Source organism: Heloderma suspectum, chromosome 7, assembly GCF_057233095.1.
Source record: "Heloderma suspectum isolate Gila_16-S chromosome 7, 16-S_ref, whole genome shotgun sequence".
Classification (NCBI taxonomy): Eukaryota; Metazoa; Chordata; class Lepidosauria; order Squamata; family Helodermatidae; genus Heloderma; species Heloderma suspectum.
Genome location: NC_139464.1, coordinates 41,011,852 through 41,029,551, shown reverse-complemented (window position 1 = coordinate 41,029,551; position 17,700 = coordinate 41,011,852). Strand labels below are relative to the sequence as shown.

General features: G+C 45.8%; 1 protein-coding gene across 11 annotated transcripts in view; it reads left to right on the top strand.

The window, feature by feature from the left end:
* The window catches only part of LOC146339583 (parvalbumin, muscle-like), a 33,762-nt gene extending 18,655 nt beyond the window's left edge, over positions 1-15,107 (top strand). For 6 of the 11 annotated variants that reach the window (XM_084809820.1, XM_084809819.1, XM_084809813.1 and 3 more), the window contains 4 exons: positions 4,337-4,405; positions 7,403-7,535; positions 11,576-11,685; positions 14,886-15,107. In XM_084809820.1, the coding sequence (XP_084665946.1) occupies positions 4,345-4,405; positions 7,403-7,535; positions 11,576-11,685; positions 14,886-14,914 (333 nt within the window). In that variant the 5' untranslated portion in view covers positions 4,337-4,344 and the 3' untranslated portion in view covers positions 14,915-15,107. Of the gene's footprint in view, positions 1-4,336; positions 4,406-7,402; positions 7,536-11,575; positions 11,686-11,940; positions 11,982-12,281; positions 12,391-14,885 lie in introns of all 11 variants that reach the window. The other 5 variants (XM_084809809.1, XM_084809810.1, XM_084809818.1 and 2 more) reach the window with 3 other exon arrangements.
* Positions 15,108-17,700: the final 2,593 nt, after the last annotated feature.

Here is a 17,700-nt window from a genome sequence, read left to right as displayed (position 1 = left end):
TTGATGGCCCCAAGGACTGATTTCACTTCTGCACCTTGTGATGAGAGCCTTTCCAAGAGTCTGTCTTATCTGAGGCTCAGCTTCCCCACTGAGCACCTGCACAAAAGCCTGTTAGCAGCTCCCGCCACCCCGCTCTTGTCCAGATCATTAGCAGGCATGGCGGCATATTTACTGTGTGCTATTTAAAGGCCTCTTGATACATGTGTGGCATGCACAATCCATGTGTGGCATACCCTGCTGGGGGGATGGGGAGGTAGAGGTCAGAATATCCATCCTCAGACCACTGACTAAATGTAGCATGCAGTTAAACTGGAGTATTTGGCCTCCAACCATTTGAATCCCATGGAATAAGGCTAAATGCGCACAAATCAACCCAAAACGTTCTGTTTAAATTGGGGTGCAAAAAGGCCTGCAAGTGCAAACTGCAGATGGGCTGGAGGAGTTGAGACCATTTAAGGAGGCAGTGTATTGTAGTGGTTAGAGTGTCAGACTAGGACTGGGGAGGCCCAGGTTCAAATCCTCACTCAGCCCTAAGGCCACTGAGCAACCCTGTGCCAGTCACCATCTCTTGGCCTAACCTACCTCACAGGGTTGTTGTGAGAATAAAGACAGATGAGGAGAGAACTATATGTGGCACCTTGACCTACGTGGAGGAACAGCATGATATAAATATAAATAATAAACAGGAGAGCGATAGGACAACATTGCACATGGAAATGACGAGAGAGGGACAGAATTTATAGGTGAGAACGACCCCAATTTAATTAATTAATTTAATTAATTGGAGTGGGACACAATTTATACTAATGCCAGAAGCCTCAAAGCCAAGGTGATGGCATTGCCATGCTTCACACCAAAAGGGAACATAGCTATAGCTGGAATATCAGAAACCCAGTGAAACAAAGAGAATCAAGGTAGTACAGTTCTCCATGGTGGTGGGGATTGCTCTGTATGTCCAAAAAGGGGTGGTAGTAGTGAGAGTCCAATAAACTAAAACAAAGAAGTACCTTGACAGAATCATTGTGGATGGAAATTCCAGAATCCCCCCTCCCCCAATTTAATATAGTACTGGGAGCATGCCATCAGCTCTCCAACCAAATCTCTGAAGGTGATTTTGAAACGGCTGGGGATGGGAGTGGGAAATTGAAATAGTTATATGAGTCCTGGGAGCGGTCAACATGTAGCAAACGCTGCTGCATGTCTTATTTTCTGTTCTCTCTGCTTTGACTTTGTTTTGCTTTGCTTTGCAAGTTTCATTGGCTTCTGCTTATTTTCAGCATTAAATATATAAGTCTACTTCTCATCTTTTAATAATTTCACCCCTGTGCACCTCCTTATCTTTCACCTCATCTTTGTCTGTGTATGATCCCACCCGTTCCCCCCTTTCTTCTGGAATAAGTCTCCTTGTTATGCCACGTGTGCTCTTTCTTATATGTCTTCTGTTACCAGTCCTTACCTTTGCCATTTTCTTCCTACTGATGGGTGTGCTACTTCTTTGTCCAAAGGGCATCTTGTTTCTTTCCCCCAGGCTTTCTCTGACTGATCTCCCCCACCTCGCCTTTTACAGTTAACCACTTTTATTGAACTTTCTATTTCCTGGTCCCTCCCATTCCCACTTCCTGTCTGGATAATGTCTCTTAGATAGCTAATCTTTGGGTACAGCCCTTTGTAATTTCCCCCAACCCCCACAATTTCAATGTGCCCAGTTATAGGAATAATAAAGGAAGCAGCTGAAGGAGAAATCTTGTAATAGTGGGTGACTTCAACTGTCCTCACATTAACCGAGTATGTATATGTGTGACACTCTGTGTGTGTGTGTGTGTGTGTGTTCCAAATGAGAAAAAAATTCTAGATATGGCAAATATGTCTTAGAACAGTCACGGAGCTGACTAGAGGAATTAAACCATGGCAATCCAGGACTAAACTATGGTGTGGCCCAGGATCTGGTGTGAGAAACAATGTGCACAGTGCTATCAAATTCAGCATGTGCGTAACTGATACGTGGCCCAGAAAGTCCAATATGGTCGTGCTTAATTTCAAAAGAGGAAATGACTTTTTAAAAGCAAAGTAATTAAAAGGAAATCAAAAGGGAGAGACAGGACAGTTGTAGGTTATTTTAAACCAGAGGTTCAGAACCATAATCACCAGGCCCTGCATGGGTCACATGATGTCAGTGGGTGTGGCCATACCCACTGACATCATTGCCCCACCCATTTGGCTTTTCTCTGTGATGAGATAAGGCACAAAAACTAAGAAACTTGTTCCTAGGTCATTGTAGTTTTCCCTTCATGTTGCACTATATCTACAACATGTACTTGTGCTAATCTGGTTTATTTAACTGCATGTTAAAAAATGGACATTGTATGAAATATGTAGGGAAAACTACAATCGACTTAAGAACAAGATCCTGTAACCACAAATTGATTCTTACCAAACAACATGAGCAGCCTGTTGCAAGACATTTGAACTCTCCTGCACATGGTCTCTCAGATTTACAGTTTCTTCCAGTAGAACAAACAAAAGACACTGATGCGCTTCACAAAAAGGAAAATTTCTGGATCTATAGACTGAAAACTCTTAGACCCAATGGCCTTAATCTGGAGGACAATTTGAAGGCATTACACCAATCATAATTGCTGAAATATTTTGGCCACCTAATGCGAAGAGAAAACTCTCTGGAAAAGACCCTGATGCTGGGAAAGACTGAAGGCAAAAGGAGAAGGGGACGGCAGAGGATGAGATGGCTAGATAGCATCACCGATGCAATGAATATGAACTTGAGCACACTCCGGGAGAGAGCGCAGGACAGGAAGGCCTGGAGTGCTATGGTCCATGGGGTCACGAAGAGTCAGACACGACTGAATGACTGAACAACAACAACAATACCAATCATACCTCTGTTTTTTCTCCTAAGGAACTTTAATCTCCAGGCATTCCAAACTGCTACTCCTGTGATCTCTTTACCAGCACAGCTACTGATGAGGGCAGAAGCACTTGTTGTTAGAGTGAATCCAATCTAAATAATTCCTAGCCAGAATTCCTGACCATTAGCCATGCTGGCTGGGGCCAATGGGAGCTGAAATCCAAACCATCTGGAGACCACCAGTTTGGAGAAGACTGCCTTGAAGGAAGAGTTTGGACTACAACAGCCTTCTTCAATACAATGCCCTCCAGATATCTTGGGCTACAACTCCCAGCATTCCTGACTGTGTTGGCTGGGGCTGATGGGAGTTGCCTTCCAGATGTTTTGGACTCATTTTAAGCCACCGTGGCTCAAAGTGATTGTGCAAACCCAGCCATTGTGTTCTACAGAATTTACTCCCAAGTAAATATCCATAGGATTGCAGCTTCATTACCACCAGATTAGCAGCTTGGAGATACTGTAGTACACCTTTCCAAAGCCTGATGTATGCCAGATGACTTGGACTACAACTTCCATCACATGCAATGTCTCAGGATGATGGGAATTGAAGCCCAGCATATCTGAAGGACACTAGTAGGCGTTGGGCTTTCTTTCTTTCTTTTATTTCTTTTCTTTCTCTCTCTCTCTCTCTCTCTCTCTCTTTCTTTCTTTCTGACCATTGCTGGTGTATGCCTCCCATCCCATACATTAAATAACTGCAGAAAAAGTGGGATTTGGGGAGGTGCGGGTTGGCATGCAGGCTTGAGAAAAGCTGTGTACGTGCAGAAACTCTCCTCTTTACAACTAGTAAATGAGATCCGCCGATATTGGGGTGTGGAACTTCGACTAGAGGGATCTGGATTCGAATCCCCCCACTGGCTGCCCTTGAGCCATTACTACCACTGTGTGGAACATTCCCCACAGATTTGTTGTGGGAAGGAAGAAACGCATGAACATTGCCCGGAGCTGCTTGGAGGAGGGCTGGGTGGGACCAAGCACACAAAGATGCTTAATCGAGAAGCACTTCGAAGCCGTGTCCTCTCCTCTTTCTTTAAGCGTTGTCCCTGACACACACACATTTTTCTTCCGCTGCACAGGCCCCACGGCTTGACCTTGGGATGACCCCCCCCAATGGGCCGAAACATCTCTTGTCCCAGCCAAAACAGCCATGCACCCCGCGGCGCGCTGGTCCTCACTTTGGAAACTAACTGGTGCGCGCCTGGCAGATGAGCGACGCACACACTCACGTCTGGCGGCCCTTTCTGCGGCTTCCGCTGGCGGCTGGCATGGCTCCAGCCCCTCTCCCGGTGTGCCGTCCCCGCCCGGCACTGCAGCTTTGGTCATATGAGGGGGAGAAGGGCACTGTCCCTTTCGCCCTTGCTTCCTCCCAAATCTTGTTTGCACTTTGCCTCTCCCGCTCTTGTCTTCCCACAGTTGCAAGGATGGCTGTGACTGACCTGCTCAGCGCTGCCGATATCGAGAAGGCGGTGGAAGCCTTCGCAGGTGAGATGCTGCGGAGCCGGGATGGAGGCAGGGACAGCGATGGGAAGCGGGGGCGGGGGTGGGACTCCATGGATGTTGTCCTCTGCTAACCTCCCTCGGACCACTGCTAGAACGGCGGCATGAAACGCTTCGTTGGTTTTTGACGGCGAGATCCAGGGATCCACTGCGGACAAACTCTGCGCCGCAGGGAGCAGGGAAGTTCAGGAGCCCCGAGCTTGGCCGCTTCTGCTGGACTTGGGTGCTCCAGCATCGGGACTTCGGCAGTCCTCCTCCCACCATTCCCAGCAACGTTTTCCTCGCTTCCCCACCTTTCCAGTGACTCGCCTTCCTTGCCCCAGTCTTGTCTTATTGTCAGTAGCGGTGTTTGTTCGTGCCTTTCGAGTTTGCTTGCATGATTGTCTTAAGAGAGCGATGGGCTTTAGTGAACTGGGGCTGCAGGAGCAGGTTCGGGGGCACCAATGATCCAAGCTTCCCCTGCAGGCTCCCCTCTTTCATTTCTGCAGGCAGCTCTGGTCAGCTGTTGCCACCGATTCAGGACATCGGGCAGGGTGGGGTTAATGGGGGGAAGGGAGTCATCCCCTTCTCCAAACACTCCCAGCTCCAGCATCCCGACATGCCACTTCTTTAATGTGAGGCACTGAGGGCGGCCAGCTGCAAAAGGGGACCGGCTCCTGGACCTTCAGTAGTTATGCAGAAGAGGGAATTTGAGCAGAGGTAGCTTGCATGGCCATGCCAAGCCGTACCTACGGAGACTCCCTCTTCTACAAAACTATTAAAAGTGCAGGCACCCTGACCTCTTCTTCCCCTGGCCACCCTAGAGCAGTCTTCCCCAGCCTGGTGGACTGCAACTCCTATCATCCCCCTACTGGCTGGGGATGGTGGAATTCGTAGTCTGTTCAACACATCTGGAGGGTACCAAGTTGCCGACGCCTGCCCTAGAACCACCATCTTCCAGTTTCCCATTTGGAAGGCTCTGCCCTTTCTATAGCGATTCCTTTGGCAATACGTATCTTTGGACTGAACGGAATATAGAAACATTCATTCCACCCTTCTCCAAACTGGTGCCTTCCAGATGTTTTGGACTACAATCATCCCCAGCCAGCATGGTCAGGAATCCTGGGAGTGGAGTCCAAAACACCTGGAGGGCATCATTTTGGACAAGGCTGGTGTAATCCAAACTGTCCCCCAAGGCAGCCTTCTCCAAACCCTCCAGACGTTTTTTTATTTCAACTCCCATCAGCCCCAGCCCGCATGTTCAGGAATGCTGGGAGATGTAGTCTGAAACATCTGGAGGGCATCATCATATTGTAGAAGCCTGGAGTAATCGAAACTATTCTCTCAAGACAACCTTGTCCAAACTGGAACTCTCCAGATGTTTTGGACTTCAACTTCCACAACCCCAGCCAGCATCGCTAATGGTTAGACATTCTGGGAGTTGTAGTCCAAAACATCTGGAGGGCACCATGTTGGGAAGGCTGCACCAAGGCATTCTTACCCTAACCATATGGATCAGGAATAGGCAACTTGGTGCCCTCCAGATGCTTTGAACTGCAGCTCCTATAATCCCTGACCACTGGCCAAGATGGATGGGGCTCATAGGAATTATAGTCCAAGCCATCTAGATAGCACAAGGCTGTGTACCTGTCTAGATCTCAAGCAGAAATCTCAGGCATCTGCAGTAGGGTGGCCAGGTGAAAAAGGTGACAGGGCTCCTGCACCTTTTATTGTTGTGCAGAAGAGGCAATTTCAGCAGGTGCAGCTTCCATACCCCCAATCGCCACCCACCTGCTGCTGAATCCTAAACCACTGCAATGTTACCTTTGTTAACCCTGTTTTTCTCCTTGCTCATGCCTTATAACCTTGGCAAATGCCAAGAAAAGGGCTGAGCCCTGAAGGACACTCATCACAGCCTCAACCCAAGAAGACCTGAAGGTGAAACTAATCCACCTAAATTGCTTCAGTCCCTGGATCTTCCTCACTCGTATGCTAGCAATCACTCAGGCAATACAGGCAAAAGGAAGGAGCAGAGTCCTCTAGGAATGGACTGATTCCACATGCCCGTCTCCCTCCTCTTTTCGTTCATCGATTCTCTCTGGATTTGCATGCAGTGCCGGAGAAAAGCTGCTGCCCAGATAAAGACACATTGCCTAACCAGGGCACTTCTTGGAGGTCACTGCGTTAGATTTCCCCAGCACCACCTCCGGATTTAGAAGCCCATTGGGGAGAATGACCCCAGTGCCTAATTTCAGAAGAGTTTAAGCTTCAGAAGTCCTTTATTTTATATTTAGTTATTTAGTTATTTAAATGGAGGAGGGGAGAGCCAGGGCTGTGAAAGGAGAGCTGCAGTACAGCAGTCTCTGGGTAAATGGCCCAGTTCATATGCATACCCCTCCAACACGCGCGCATAAAGCATCCATCGGAGAAAACTTTGAACTACTAGGACACTTTCTTCTGCCATCGGGTGCTATTTATGATCTTCTATCTCTTCTATTTCTGGCCCACCCTCCTGCTTAGGACCTAAGCCTTAGATATACAGGACAGATAACAATTTTAAAATATGAAAATACATTCTCAATCCCTTGCAGGTGAACAGGTGAGCTGGCTTCATTAAAAAGCATTGCATTTGAGAGGACTTGTGGTGCTGGACTAGCCTTCCCCAATCTGTTGCCCTAAAGACATTTTGGACTACAGCTCCCATAATTTCGGACCATGAGCTATATGAGATGGCCTGGGGTCAAGGGGAGTTGAAGGCCAAAGCATCTGGAGGGTACTAAATTGGGGAAGGCTGTGCTAGACCTAGGATGGCCCATTCACACATGCAAGCCATCATCACCTGATGTTGGGGTATGAACAGGCATATGTCAGCCAGCCCCATAGTTCCTGCATCAGGAAAGTGAATGGATGCTGCACCATCTGCAGAGGGAGAAGGTTGCTAATGTGGCTTGCTAACAACCAGTGTTAACAGAGATACCCTCTTCAATTCTTCCTTTCCTGCAGCTCCGGACTCTTTTAACCACCAGAAGTTCTTTGTGATGGCAGGGTTGAAAAAGAAGAGCCCTGAAGATGTGAAGAAAATTTTCTGCATTCTGGACAGAGATCAAAGTGGATTTATTGAGGAGGAGGAACTACAGTAAGCAAAGATCGACTATTTATCTGTTTTCAGACTTTATGTACCATCTCATCTGGTAAAAAAAAGGCATTAAGGTGGCACACAACAATTAAAAACAATAAAACCATAACATAATACAAACGAGAACATAAGAAATTAGAGCTTTGGCTATAGAGCGGTATAGAAATGTAATGACTAAATAAATAAATGAGGTAAAAACAGTAAAGATTAAGGGTACAATCCTATGCATGTTTAGACAGCGAATGGGCCTACAACTCCCAGCATGCCCCAGCCAGCATTGCTGGCTGGGGCATGCTGGGAGTTGTAGGCCCATTTGCTGTCTAAACATGCATAGGATTGTATCCTAAACTACACATTTTTAAAAGCTCAGCTGAAAAGTTGTATCACTACACCCTTTCTAAAGGTGAAGTGAGTGGGAGCAGGTTGTAGTTCCAGAGGGAATACATTCCATAGTTCGGGAGCAATACAGGAGAAGCCCTTTCATGCCTGCCTGACAAACGGGGCTTTGTGGGTAATGGCACCCTCCGAACGGCCCCTGCTACAGGTTTTAATACTTGGGCAGGTTCATAGCAAGACAGGCAGTTCTTCAGATAGCCAAATCCTAAGCCATTTCAGGCTTTAAATGTTAAACGAACCCCTTGAATTGAGGCCAGAAAGCAATTGGCAACCTGTGCAGGTCTTTCAGGACAGGTGTGATATCCTCCCAATACCATGCACAGGCTAGCAGCCTAGCTGCCACGTTTTGCACCAATTGAAGCTTCTGTTCGGGGATAGCTCCACGAAGAGCACACCGCGGCAGCCTAAGCATGATGTAACCACGGCATAGATAACTGTTGCCAAGTCAGACTGATTCAGCAAAGGTCGCAGCTGGCACACCAACCGAAATTGTGCAAACACACTCCTTGCTACCGCTGCCACCTGAAGATCCAGGGAGAGCAAAGGATCAAGGTGTACTCCCAAGCTATGCACGTGATCCTTGTGGGTTGGGGGGGAAGGTAACCCCTTCCAAAACACTTTGAATCCCAGTCAGTGAGTAAAGCTTTCTACTGAGCAAAAACACCTCCATCTTGTCTGGGTTTGATCGCAGATCGTTCACCCTCAACCAGCCCATTATGGAACCCTGGCAACATTCCAGGGTTTGGACTGCTTCCTTGACAAAGAGCAATAGAGCTGGGTGTCATCAGCATCTTGGTAGCACTTTACTCCAAAGCTCCGAATGACCTCTCCAAGTGGCTTCATGGAGTCCAAAGGCTGTGGAGTCAAACACTAATCCCCTGGCATCACCTTCTGGATATGGCCCAATGGAGAGGACTGGAACCACTGCTAAACAGCAGTACCAAGGCCCAGCCCTGCCAGGCAGTCCAGGAAGACACCAGGATTGAGGGTATAAAAGGCCCCCGAGAGGTCTAGGAGGACATGTAGGGCTGCACATTCCCATCCAGTTCCCAGCACTGGTCATCCAAGACAAAAGCAGCTTCAGTCCCATAGCCTGGCCAAAAGCCCAGTTGAAATGGTGCCAGATAATACGTTTCATCCAGTGAGCACCCAGCTTGGCTCACATTCACAGGCCGAGCCAAAGGGCTTTACCCAAAATCCAAGAACATTTTCCAGATTTGTTTTACTTGACAGAAATAGAAATGTGCACAAATTGCATTGCACAGTTTGCATGATTTATGCAAGTTGTGGCCGAAATTTGCGTAAATCACACAAATTGCACCACACAATTTTATTTACATACATTTTAAAGACCCAGAAAAACCCATGAGCTGGCCCAACCCAATGTCGATCGAGTCAGGCCAGCTTGTGGGGAAACCAAGCAGGGGGGCCAAGCTGATGAAAACTCAGTGAGCTCCACTCCCCAGATGGATTCTTCCAGCATCCCTGCCTCACCCCCTGTTCAACCAGGAAGCTGACCTGGCACTGTCAGGAGGGAGCGGGCGCTCAGGAGCAATAGTGTCCATGGCCCAGGCTATTTGTGTATTCCACAGATCAGAGAGGGACAACATACAGCTCGCCTCACAGGCCAGCTAAAGTAAGGGTTGTAGCAGTGATATGCACACAGCTTGGTTTAATATGGGGCAGAGGCTGGCTACATATAGGAAACCACGGTATGCATAGACACTGAGCGGCCTTCGTGTGATGGATGCCAGTCTGCAAGAAGGACAATAACTGCCTACGGTAGCCTTCCCCTACCTGGTGCCCTCCAGACAGTTTGGACTGCAAGTACCAGAATTCCTGATCATTGGCCATGCTGGCTGGGGCTGGGGAGTTGGAGTCCAAAACCCCTGGAGGCCACCAGGTTGGGCAAGGCTGGCACCACCCTCCATACATTATTAGATCTGATTTCATTTTTTCAAGGGAGAAATGCAATCAGTCCAAAATCCAGATCTCTCTTCCAGTAACATCAAGAAGGTCACCCTCACCAGACAGAACAGGAGCAACTGTTCCTCTCCCTGCTATAGCCTGTTCTACTTCAGCTCAGTGATGTATTGGATGAGAGTGAAGAAGATGAAGTCCAATGTAGACAAGACAGAGAAGGAGGTGCTCATGGCGGGTGGTTCTTTTCACCAGGGTTTCAGTGAACATTCTGGCTCTTGATAGAGTCACATTCCCCCTTAATGAGCCAGCTTGCAGGTTTGGAGGGGTCTTGGATCCAGCGCTGCTTTCAGATGTTCAGGTACATTCAGTTGCCTGTGGTTGATCCACCCACTGTGCCCTTTCCTGGAAGACCAGGGGCTCAGCCAGTGTTGCACATGCTACAGTAAACCACTCAACTTGACCGCTGTAACATGCTTTCCATGAGGCTGCCCTTGGAGACACTCTGGAACCTTCAGCTGTTCTAGAAGGAGGCCATTATTGGATGCTTGACACTGGGAGCATGAGGCACCAGTCCTTTAATAGCTCCACTAGTTACCAGTTTCTTTCCAAGCTACTTTTGACCTCTAAAGTCCAATGCAACTAGGGTTTGGAATACTTTAGAGACCATCTTATCCCACATATAACATATCCACCCTGCTCAAATTGGGATCTCCAGAAGGATGTTGCTCCAGGTGCCACCGCCATCAGGAATGAGGGTATCTGCCAACAGAAACAGATATTTTTATGGCAATGCCTGAATTATGGATGTCCTATGAAAATGCATTTGCTCTCCCTGGCCTTAAGGTTTAATACCAATACTGGGGGGGGGGGGGATCTAAATGGGTAGAGGGTTTTGTGGAAATTTTTTTTAACCTTCATGCAGAACTCATGAAAAAAATACACAAAGACACTGAGCGGCCTTCGTGTGATGGATGCCAGCCTGCAAGAAGGACAATAATTGCCTACGGTAGCCTTCCCCTACCTGGTGCCCTCCAGACAGTTTGGACTGCAAGCACTGAGCAGGGGGTTGGACTCAATGGCCTTGTAGGCCCCTTCCAACCCTACTATTCTATGATTCTATGATTCTACCAGAATTCCTGATCATTGGCCATGCTGGCTGGGGCTGGGGAGTTGGAGTCCAAAACCTCTGGAGGCCACCAGGTTGGGCAAGGCTGGCACCACCCTCCATACATTATTAGATCTGATTATGGCAATGCCTGAATTATGGATGTCCTATGAAAATGCATTTGCTCTCCCTGGCCTTAAGGTTTAATACCAATACTCGGGGGGGGGGGGAATCTGCTGTTCTAAATGGGTAGAGGGTTTTGTGGAAATTTTTTTTAACCTTCATGCAGAACTCATGAAAAAAATACACAAAGTTATGGGGGGGGGGGATTTTACTACCCCAAGCATTTTCCAATGTAACCTGAGGTGCCAAAACGCCCCACAAGCAACTATGTGTCTGTGGTGTCAGAAGTACGTTTTAAAGTGAGCAGCACTGTTTGATGGTGTTTTAAATCTCTGTTATAAACCACTTTGGAGCACCTTTTGGAGGAAAAGCAATCTATACATTTAAGTAGTGTGTGTGTCTATACACACACACATTTTAAAAACTGAGTAACTGTAAAAGCTTCAGTATCAGCTTCCCCCTTTAATCCCCTTCCTCTTTTTCTTGTTCATAGGTTGTTAGTGTTGAACTTCTCCCCAGCGGGCAGGGTCCTGACTGCTAAGGAAACGAAGGTATTAATGGCCGCTGGAGATAAAGATGGGGATGGCAAAATTGGCATTGATGGTAGGTACTCTGCCCAGGAGAGATCTAATCTGGCACCAGGAGGTCAGATTGAAATGATCAATACCAAGAACAACCAGGCATTCAACTGCTATGATTCCCAGAGTGCATGGTTGGCTATACCAGTATGCCAGTCAACAAATACTTCAATGTAATGATTAAACTAATGTCTCCTATTAGCCCAAGGCAACCAGCCCTAGAGGAGGTTGCCTACTGCATTTCAGCATCTTCTTCCAACCACCCACTGATTTGTTGCAGGTTATTCTGCTTCATCTCTGCATTGGATGTGACTTGATCAGGTAGGCATTCATGCTCCAAGGATGCAGTAGAATTCCCCATCTTTACAGGAGGGTGCCCATTGCGTTTCTGTATGAGTCATTGCTCTGGGCATGCATCTTTTCAATCAGGAGGCACGTGTAATGTAATCGTGCATGTAATCGTGCAGTGTACCTTCATTTTTAATTCAGAACAAAAGTGGGTGAGCCTTGATTATCTGAAGTCTGAGAAACTCTAATCTCAAGTGATAGTGGTCAGTCCTCTATTCAAAGGGCTGCCAGAGGACCATCCTCCCTTTGATGAGTGGTCCTGTCCAATTCTAGTTTAAAGATAAAGAACCAGAAGAACTGTTGCCAATCAACAGTTGGCACCTGGACAGCAGATGCTGCAGGCAAACCCACAGTTCACCTGGTCACAATCTTCCGCACTATGGTGAGATGAACTGTATTTCTATTTACTCTATAATTATTTCTAAATTTGCAGCTACACTTTTAAATTAATATATGTATTGTTATGCAAATTGGTGCCCCTCTGTTGTCCTCTGTTTTGGTGATGCATTTCCTCTTCGGGGCAGTTCAGAAGTAGCCACCCTAGTCCGCACCAGGAGGTCCTGGAAGCCGCCCAAGAGTACTGCTGATGGGCCTGAGCAAAGGATGTTACTCACCCCCGTACCAACTCACTAAGCATTTTACTGTCACCATTGATCTAGCCATGCATACATGAGGGAGAGGATGGGCAAAGGGACATGGTCTCCGCTCCCCCTCTTTTAATGAATCTGCCTGCAGAACAAACGTTCTTTAAAAGGTTGCAAAAAGATACCTTCCTACCCACTTTTACAAACCGTGTAGGTTTCCATGCTTGTATTCCTTTGCCACATCTTTCATGAAGCATGCCAGGGGAAATGCATGGCTCAAGAATCTAGGCCACATTGGTGTGCCAGAAACTGGAGCTTGCACATGTCCCAGAACCAGCTCTTCAGTTGTGACTTTGGCCAAGGGGACAGAGAGACACATGGCATGTATGGATTTAGCATCCTTTCAAGGCATGAGGAGAGAAAACCAGGCCAAGAAGAGGAGAATGGAGATTCACCTAGGTGGCCTTTCCAAACAGATATCAAGCAAGCCAATAAAAGTCAGACTAGATGGCCTCTAGACTTATAGAGCAATTAGGAAATGGGGAAGTCATAAGGTAATGAGGGTCAATACGTCAATATTATTGTTGGCATCTACAGCTGCTAACCTTAACCATTCTAAGCCCTGCCCAAGTGGCTTTGAAGGGTGTGGGGTGGAAACTGTCCATCCATCCTAGGATTCCTTAAGGTTGAGGGGAAGGGAGAACAATGAGGAGCTGAGAAACAAAACAGGCAGTGGGTCACAGACAATACTTTCCTGCTTAATTATTTAGAGCATGGGGTGAGCAATATGCAGCCTTCGGGCTGAATGTGTGTCCCCCCCCGCCGCCCCCCCTGAATTCAGGGAGAAAATTGGGGCAGGAGGAGGCATCCGTAGTAGCTACAGGATGCCAAAAAGGCAAATTTAACTTGTTTGCATTCTAAACTTGACCCTTTTAGCCCTCCGTCACCAGTATGGAGTACACAAAGGTTCAAATTTAGTGTGCAAGCAGCTAATGATGACTGTTTTGGCATCCTGCAATGCTACAGATGGCATTTATTTAAGGTTTTAATTTTTAAAACAATTAGCACCCTTGGAGGGTGGGGGTTGTCCTGGGAAGCAGAACTGGCTCTCACACATCTTGCAGTTGCAAGATTTAGAAGCACAGCTTGTTTAATTTCACACAGTGGCCAGAGGTGCCAAGCCATGACCCAGGGATTTGCATTATAGTACAGTGGTATAATCAATCCTTCATGCACTTTTTCAGAGAAATACCCAATACCACCATTTTGTTATACCAGATTTGAATTATACCATATAGTAACAGTCTTTCAGTCAGCTGCAGATGCACACCCATGCAATATCCCATGTCCCAATATCTGAAAATTACCATTATGTAGAAGCCCCTGAATTGGTGTAAATTTGGTACTTCTCTGAAAAAGTTCACGCTTGCTGTGAAGAGTCCAACTGTGTTGTTGCACTATTATGACTTTTCAAAGGGGTAGCCATATAACTGTGTCCCTTGGCTACTAACCCCCTGGCTTCATGCTGTATCAACTGCAAATGTGTTGCTTAGGGAAGTCTCTCCTTAGTGGCTGAAGATGTTACAGCAGGCTTCAACCACAGGCCCACATTTAGATTAATTAAAATGAATGAATACATTTTAAAAACAAAATAACCCCAATGTGCACACCCCTAAGTGTCCCCCTGGGTGTGCATGCCAGGTTTCAGGTGTCTAGGTTTCATGGCACTGACAGACAGGCAGACAAACTTCTATTGTTAAGAAAATGCCCATGATGATGATGATTAGTGGAATGTTTGGGGAGGGGGGGGGGGAAGGAACCTTAGACCATGCTGTGAGCATCCCTTCAGTAATACGCCCATCAGTGAAGGCTGGGACACTCAGGGTGGCCCAGGTAGGTTTTCTGGGTGTCAGTGCACCCACGCTGAGCATCAAAAGAATTGGCTGGAAAGGCTCAAGTCAAGAGTGGCCAAGATGGTTTTGCTGGTGGTTGTGGTTTAAAGTTCCATAATGAAATACAACAATTTGGGAATGACCCAGCAATGCAGATAGGGTCTCAGAATATCAACCTCTGACTCTTGACGGGGTGTAGTAAAAAACAAAACACCCCTTTATATGCTAAACCTGAAGCACCCTTATACTCCTTATTGTGCTACTGACACCAGTGAATCAGTGAGTTGAGAACTTGCATCCAGAACCATACTGGATCTCAGAAAACATAAGCAATGAAGATGGTCCCTATTATCACAGGCCTCACATGCTGACTTTCCTCCTCACCTCTGTCTCTCCTCCAGAATTCATAACAATGGTGGCTGAATCGTAAAGGCTTTGACCAATCTGAACCCTCCATCCAACCTTCACCACCTTCCAGCTGTTTTCTGCTGATCCCCTTGGTTCTTCTTCTATTGATATATTGTTTTATACTCCAACTCTGTTCTCTGCAGCCCTGTAGCTCTGTAATTGTCCTGAAAGATGCTGTTAAAATAATAAAGGTCACGTCAATCTGGGCTCCACTCTCCCTGCCTTTCACATGTGACTCATTTTATTCTGTCCTGCAAGGGAGGAGGAAAGGGAAGGAAAGCTGGGGTGGCATTAGGGACATATTCCTCTTGGCTTTTGGATACACCCATCCAATGGCTGTAGTGCAGGCTGGCATAAGGACAGAAGCATTCAGCAAATTATGTCAGCGGGAATATGCCAGTGGCAAATACTATAGTCTCATCTCGCTCCTTTGTGGCAAGAGTGATTTTGTCCTTCCCAAGTGTCCTGGATAGATGGAGATTACACACACACACACATACACAGAGAGAGAGAGAGAGAGAGTCCTGACAAATCTCTGGCAATAGCAATCACAGAACTTCATTTGGCAGCCAGTTCCTATGATTTAACTGTTCTTGAAGCTGTAAAACATTTCTTTCTTAGTGCCTAACCTGAGATTGTTTCCAAAACTCTTTTTTAAATGCTTGGTAAATCTTCCCCCATATATTCAACCTGTTATGTTTTCCAAGTTCAAGGCGATATTTAAGCACACCACTATACAGCTCCGTCAGCTTGTGTTGACATAACTCAGGTAGTTTCATGAATGGCTGTAATGTAGTCAGTCTAGGATGGACAACAGTGTATGCGCCCACCAGCAGTTCTAGTCAGCAGTCTTGGACAGGAAATAAAATGATGCATGCTATCTTGAAGAAATGTAGATTGTTAGAAAGGAAATAGCTTCGATCAGACCTTGACACAACTAGTAACAATTCTACCCTGTGAAAAATATTCTAGGGTTCCTTTTCTGCATGAAAACACACATTCACATATTCACACAAACATTCACCCAAGAAGAGGTGATGTCAGTCCAAGTATGGCTTTATTACTACTTGGCATCATAGTGTTCTTTCCTAACAGTTTATTTCCCTGCTACCTCACTTTTCAGGGACATACATATCAACACTTCTTTTAAGCAATATTTCACTTTCCAAGGTTTTAAACAATAACTGGAAAATTACAAAAACAGCCATTTTAGTTCTCTTCGGTGTGATACTGGGGCAGATATGTGTGTATTCTAGGATACTATGTAGACATTTTCATGCAGACAGAAATGTCCTTGGCAGCAAAGGCCTACAGTATTTCTTGCAGATTAAAAGAATGGCTGCTGGTGAAGAGCTACCATTAATAAATGGAGGGTGCCACTGAACTCCATTGGATCCTTTGCCAGGAGGTAACTACAAGATGCAGACAGGTGTTTTGCCAACCATTGAATATGCCACCATGGGCAGTATCCCATCTGACACAAACACTAATGTAAATTACACCGCGCTACTGTAAGTGTAGTGCCAACAGCACCAGGTGGTGCAACAGGTTTTCTGGGGAATTCCATTGTGCTACATGTCTTTTACACTAGTGCAACAGTTTTTTCTATTAATCTTTTAAATTGTGATTTCACAAAACAAAACAAATCAGAAAGAAAGAAAAGAAGAAAAGAAGTTACATGCATAGAAATATTAATATTCCATTAAATACAACGTTCTTAAAAAAAAAAAAAAACGCCAGGAGATTATGCGTAAGCTTCAAGAAAAGGAGACCAAAATCCACGTATTTATCCATTTGCGAGTGGCGCCTAAATACCACCCGTTCAAATGTTGATAGTGTTGTTACGTTCTCAGTCCATTGCATTATAGGAGGTCAACAGTTGTCCTTCCAATGTTGTAACATCACTCTTTTGGCTGTCAAAAGGGCTCAGAAAAATGAGAAAATCTATTTGCATTGACCATATGTTAAATTCCAAGGAACTGGTAGATAGTTTAGGAGGACATGTACATCATTCAGTATTAAAGGGTGTTCCAATACAAAGTTTGTCCACATTACGACCTCCTCCCAAAAAGAGGCGACTATTGGGCATTGTAAAACATATGGATAAGAGAAGCATATACTACATCTCCAACAATTATGTGAATTAGACAAACCCTTATGAAAAAGACGTTGTGGAGTCCCATAAACCTGAAACAAGGTTTTTGCTGAATATGGCGTTTTATTTATTTATTCATTCATTCATTCATTCATTCATTTCATTTCATGTCTATACCACCCAATAGCCGAAGCTCTCTGGGAGGTTCACAAAAATTAAAACCAAAGAGCACACAATAAAACAATACAAAACATTAAAACCACAGAAGTCTAAGTTCCAAGTACAGATGCTAAAACAATGATCCATTGACGGGGCAAAATGGCGCACTCCAATTCTCTATTCCATTCCTGTCTTAGACCTTAAGTATCATATTTACTTACTGATAGCATGTATTTATACATATGAATCATGGGTCAATATCACTGATCAGCAGCTATAAGTGTTTTGAATAATAATGCAGAGTCTGAAGCTGTAAAAGTGGCCAGACTAAACCTAGATTCCAACAAGTGTTGCAAGTATTGCCATTCAGCCATAGCTGATAAATCATATTTAGCGCACAAATCAGAAAATGACAAAAAAAAAAAAAAAAAACCATTGTCCAGACCCAGTAATTGATCCAGGCTGGAAACTATCTTATCCATCCAAGTCTGCCACAAAAACATTTTCCTCCCAATTCTGAAATCTGGATTTCCCCATAAAGTCAGTTCAGCATG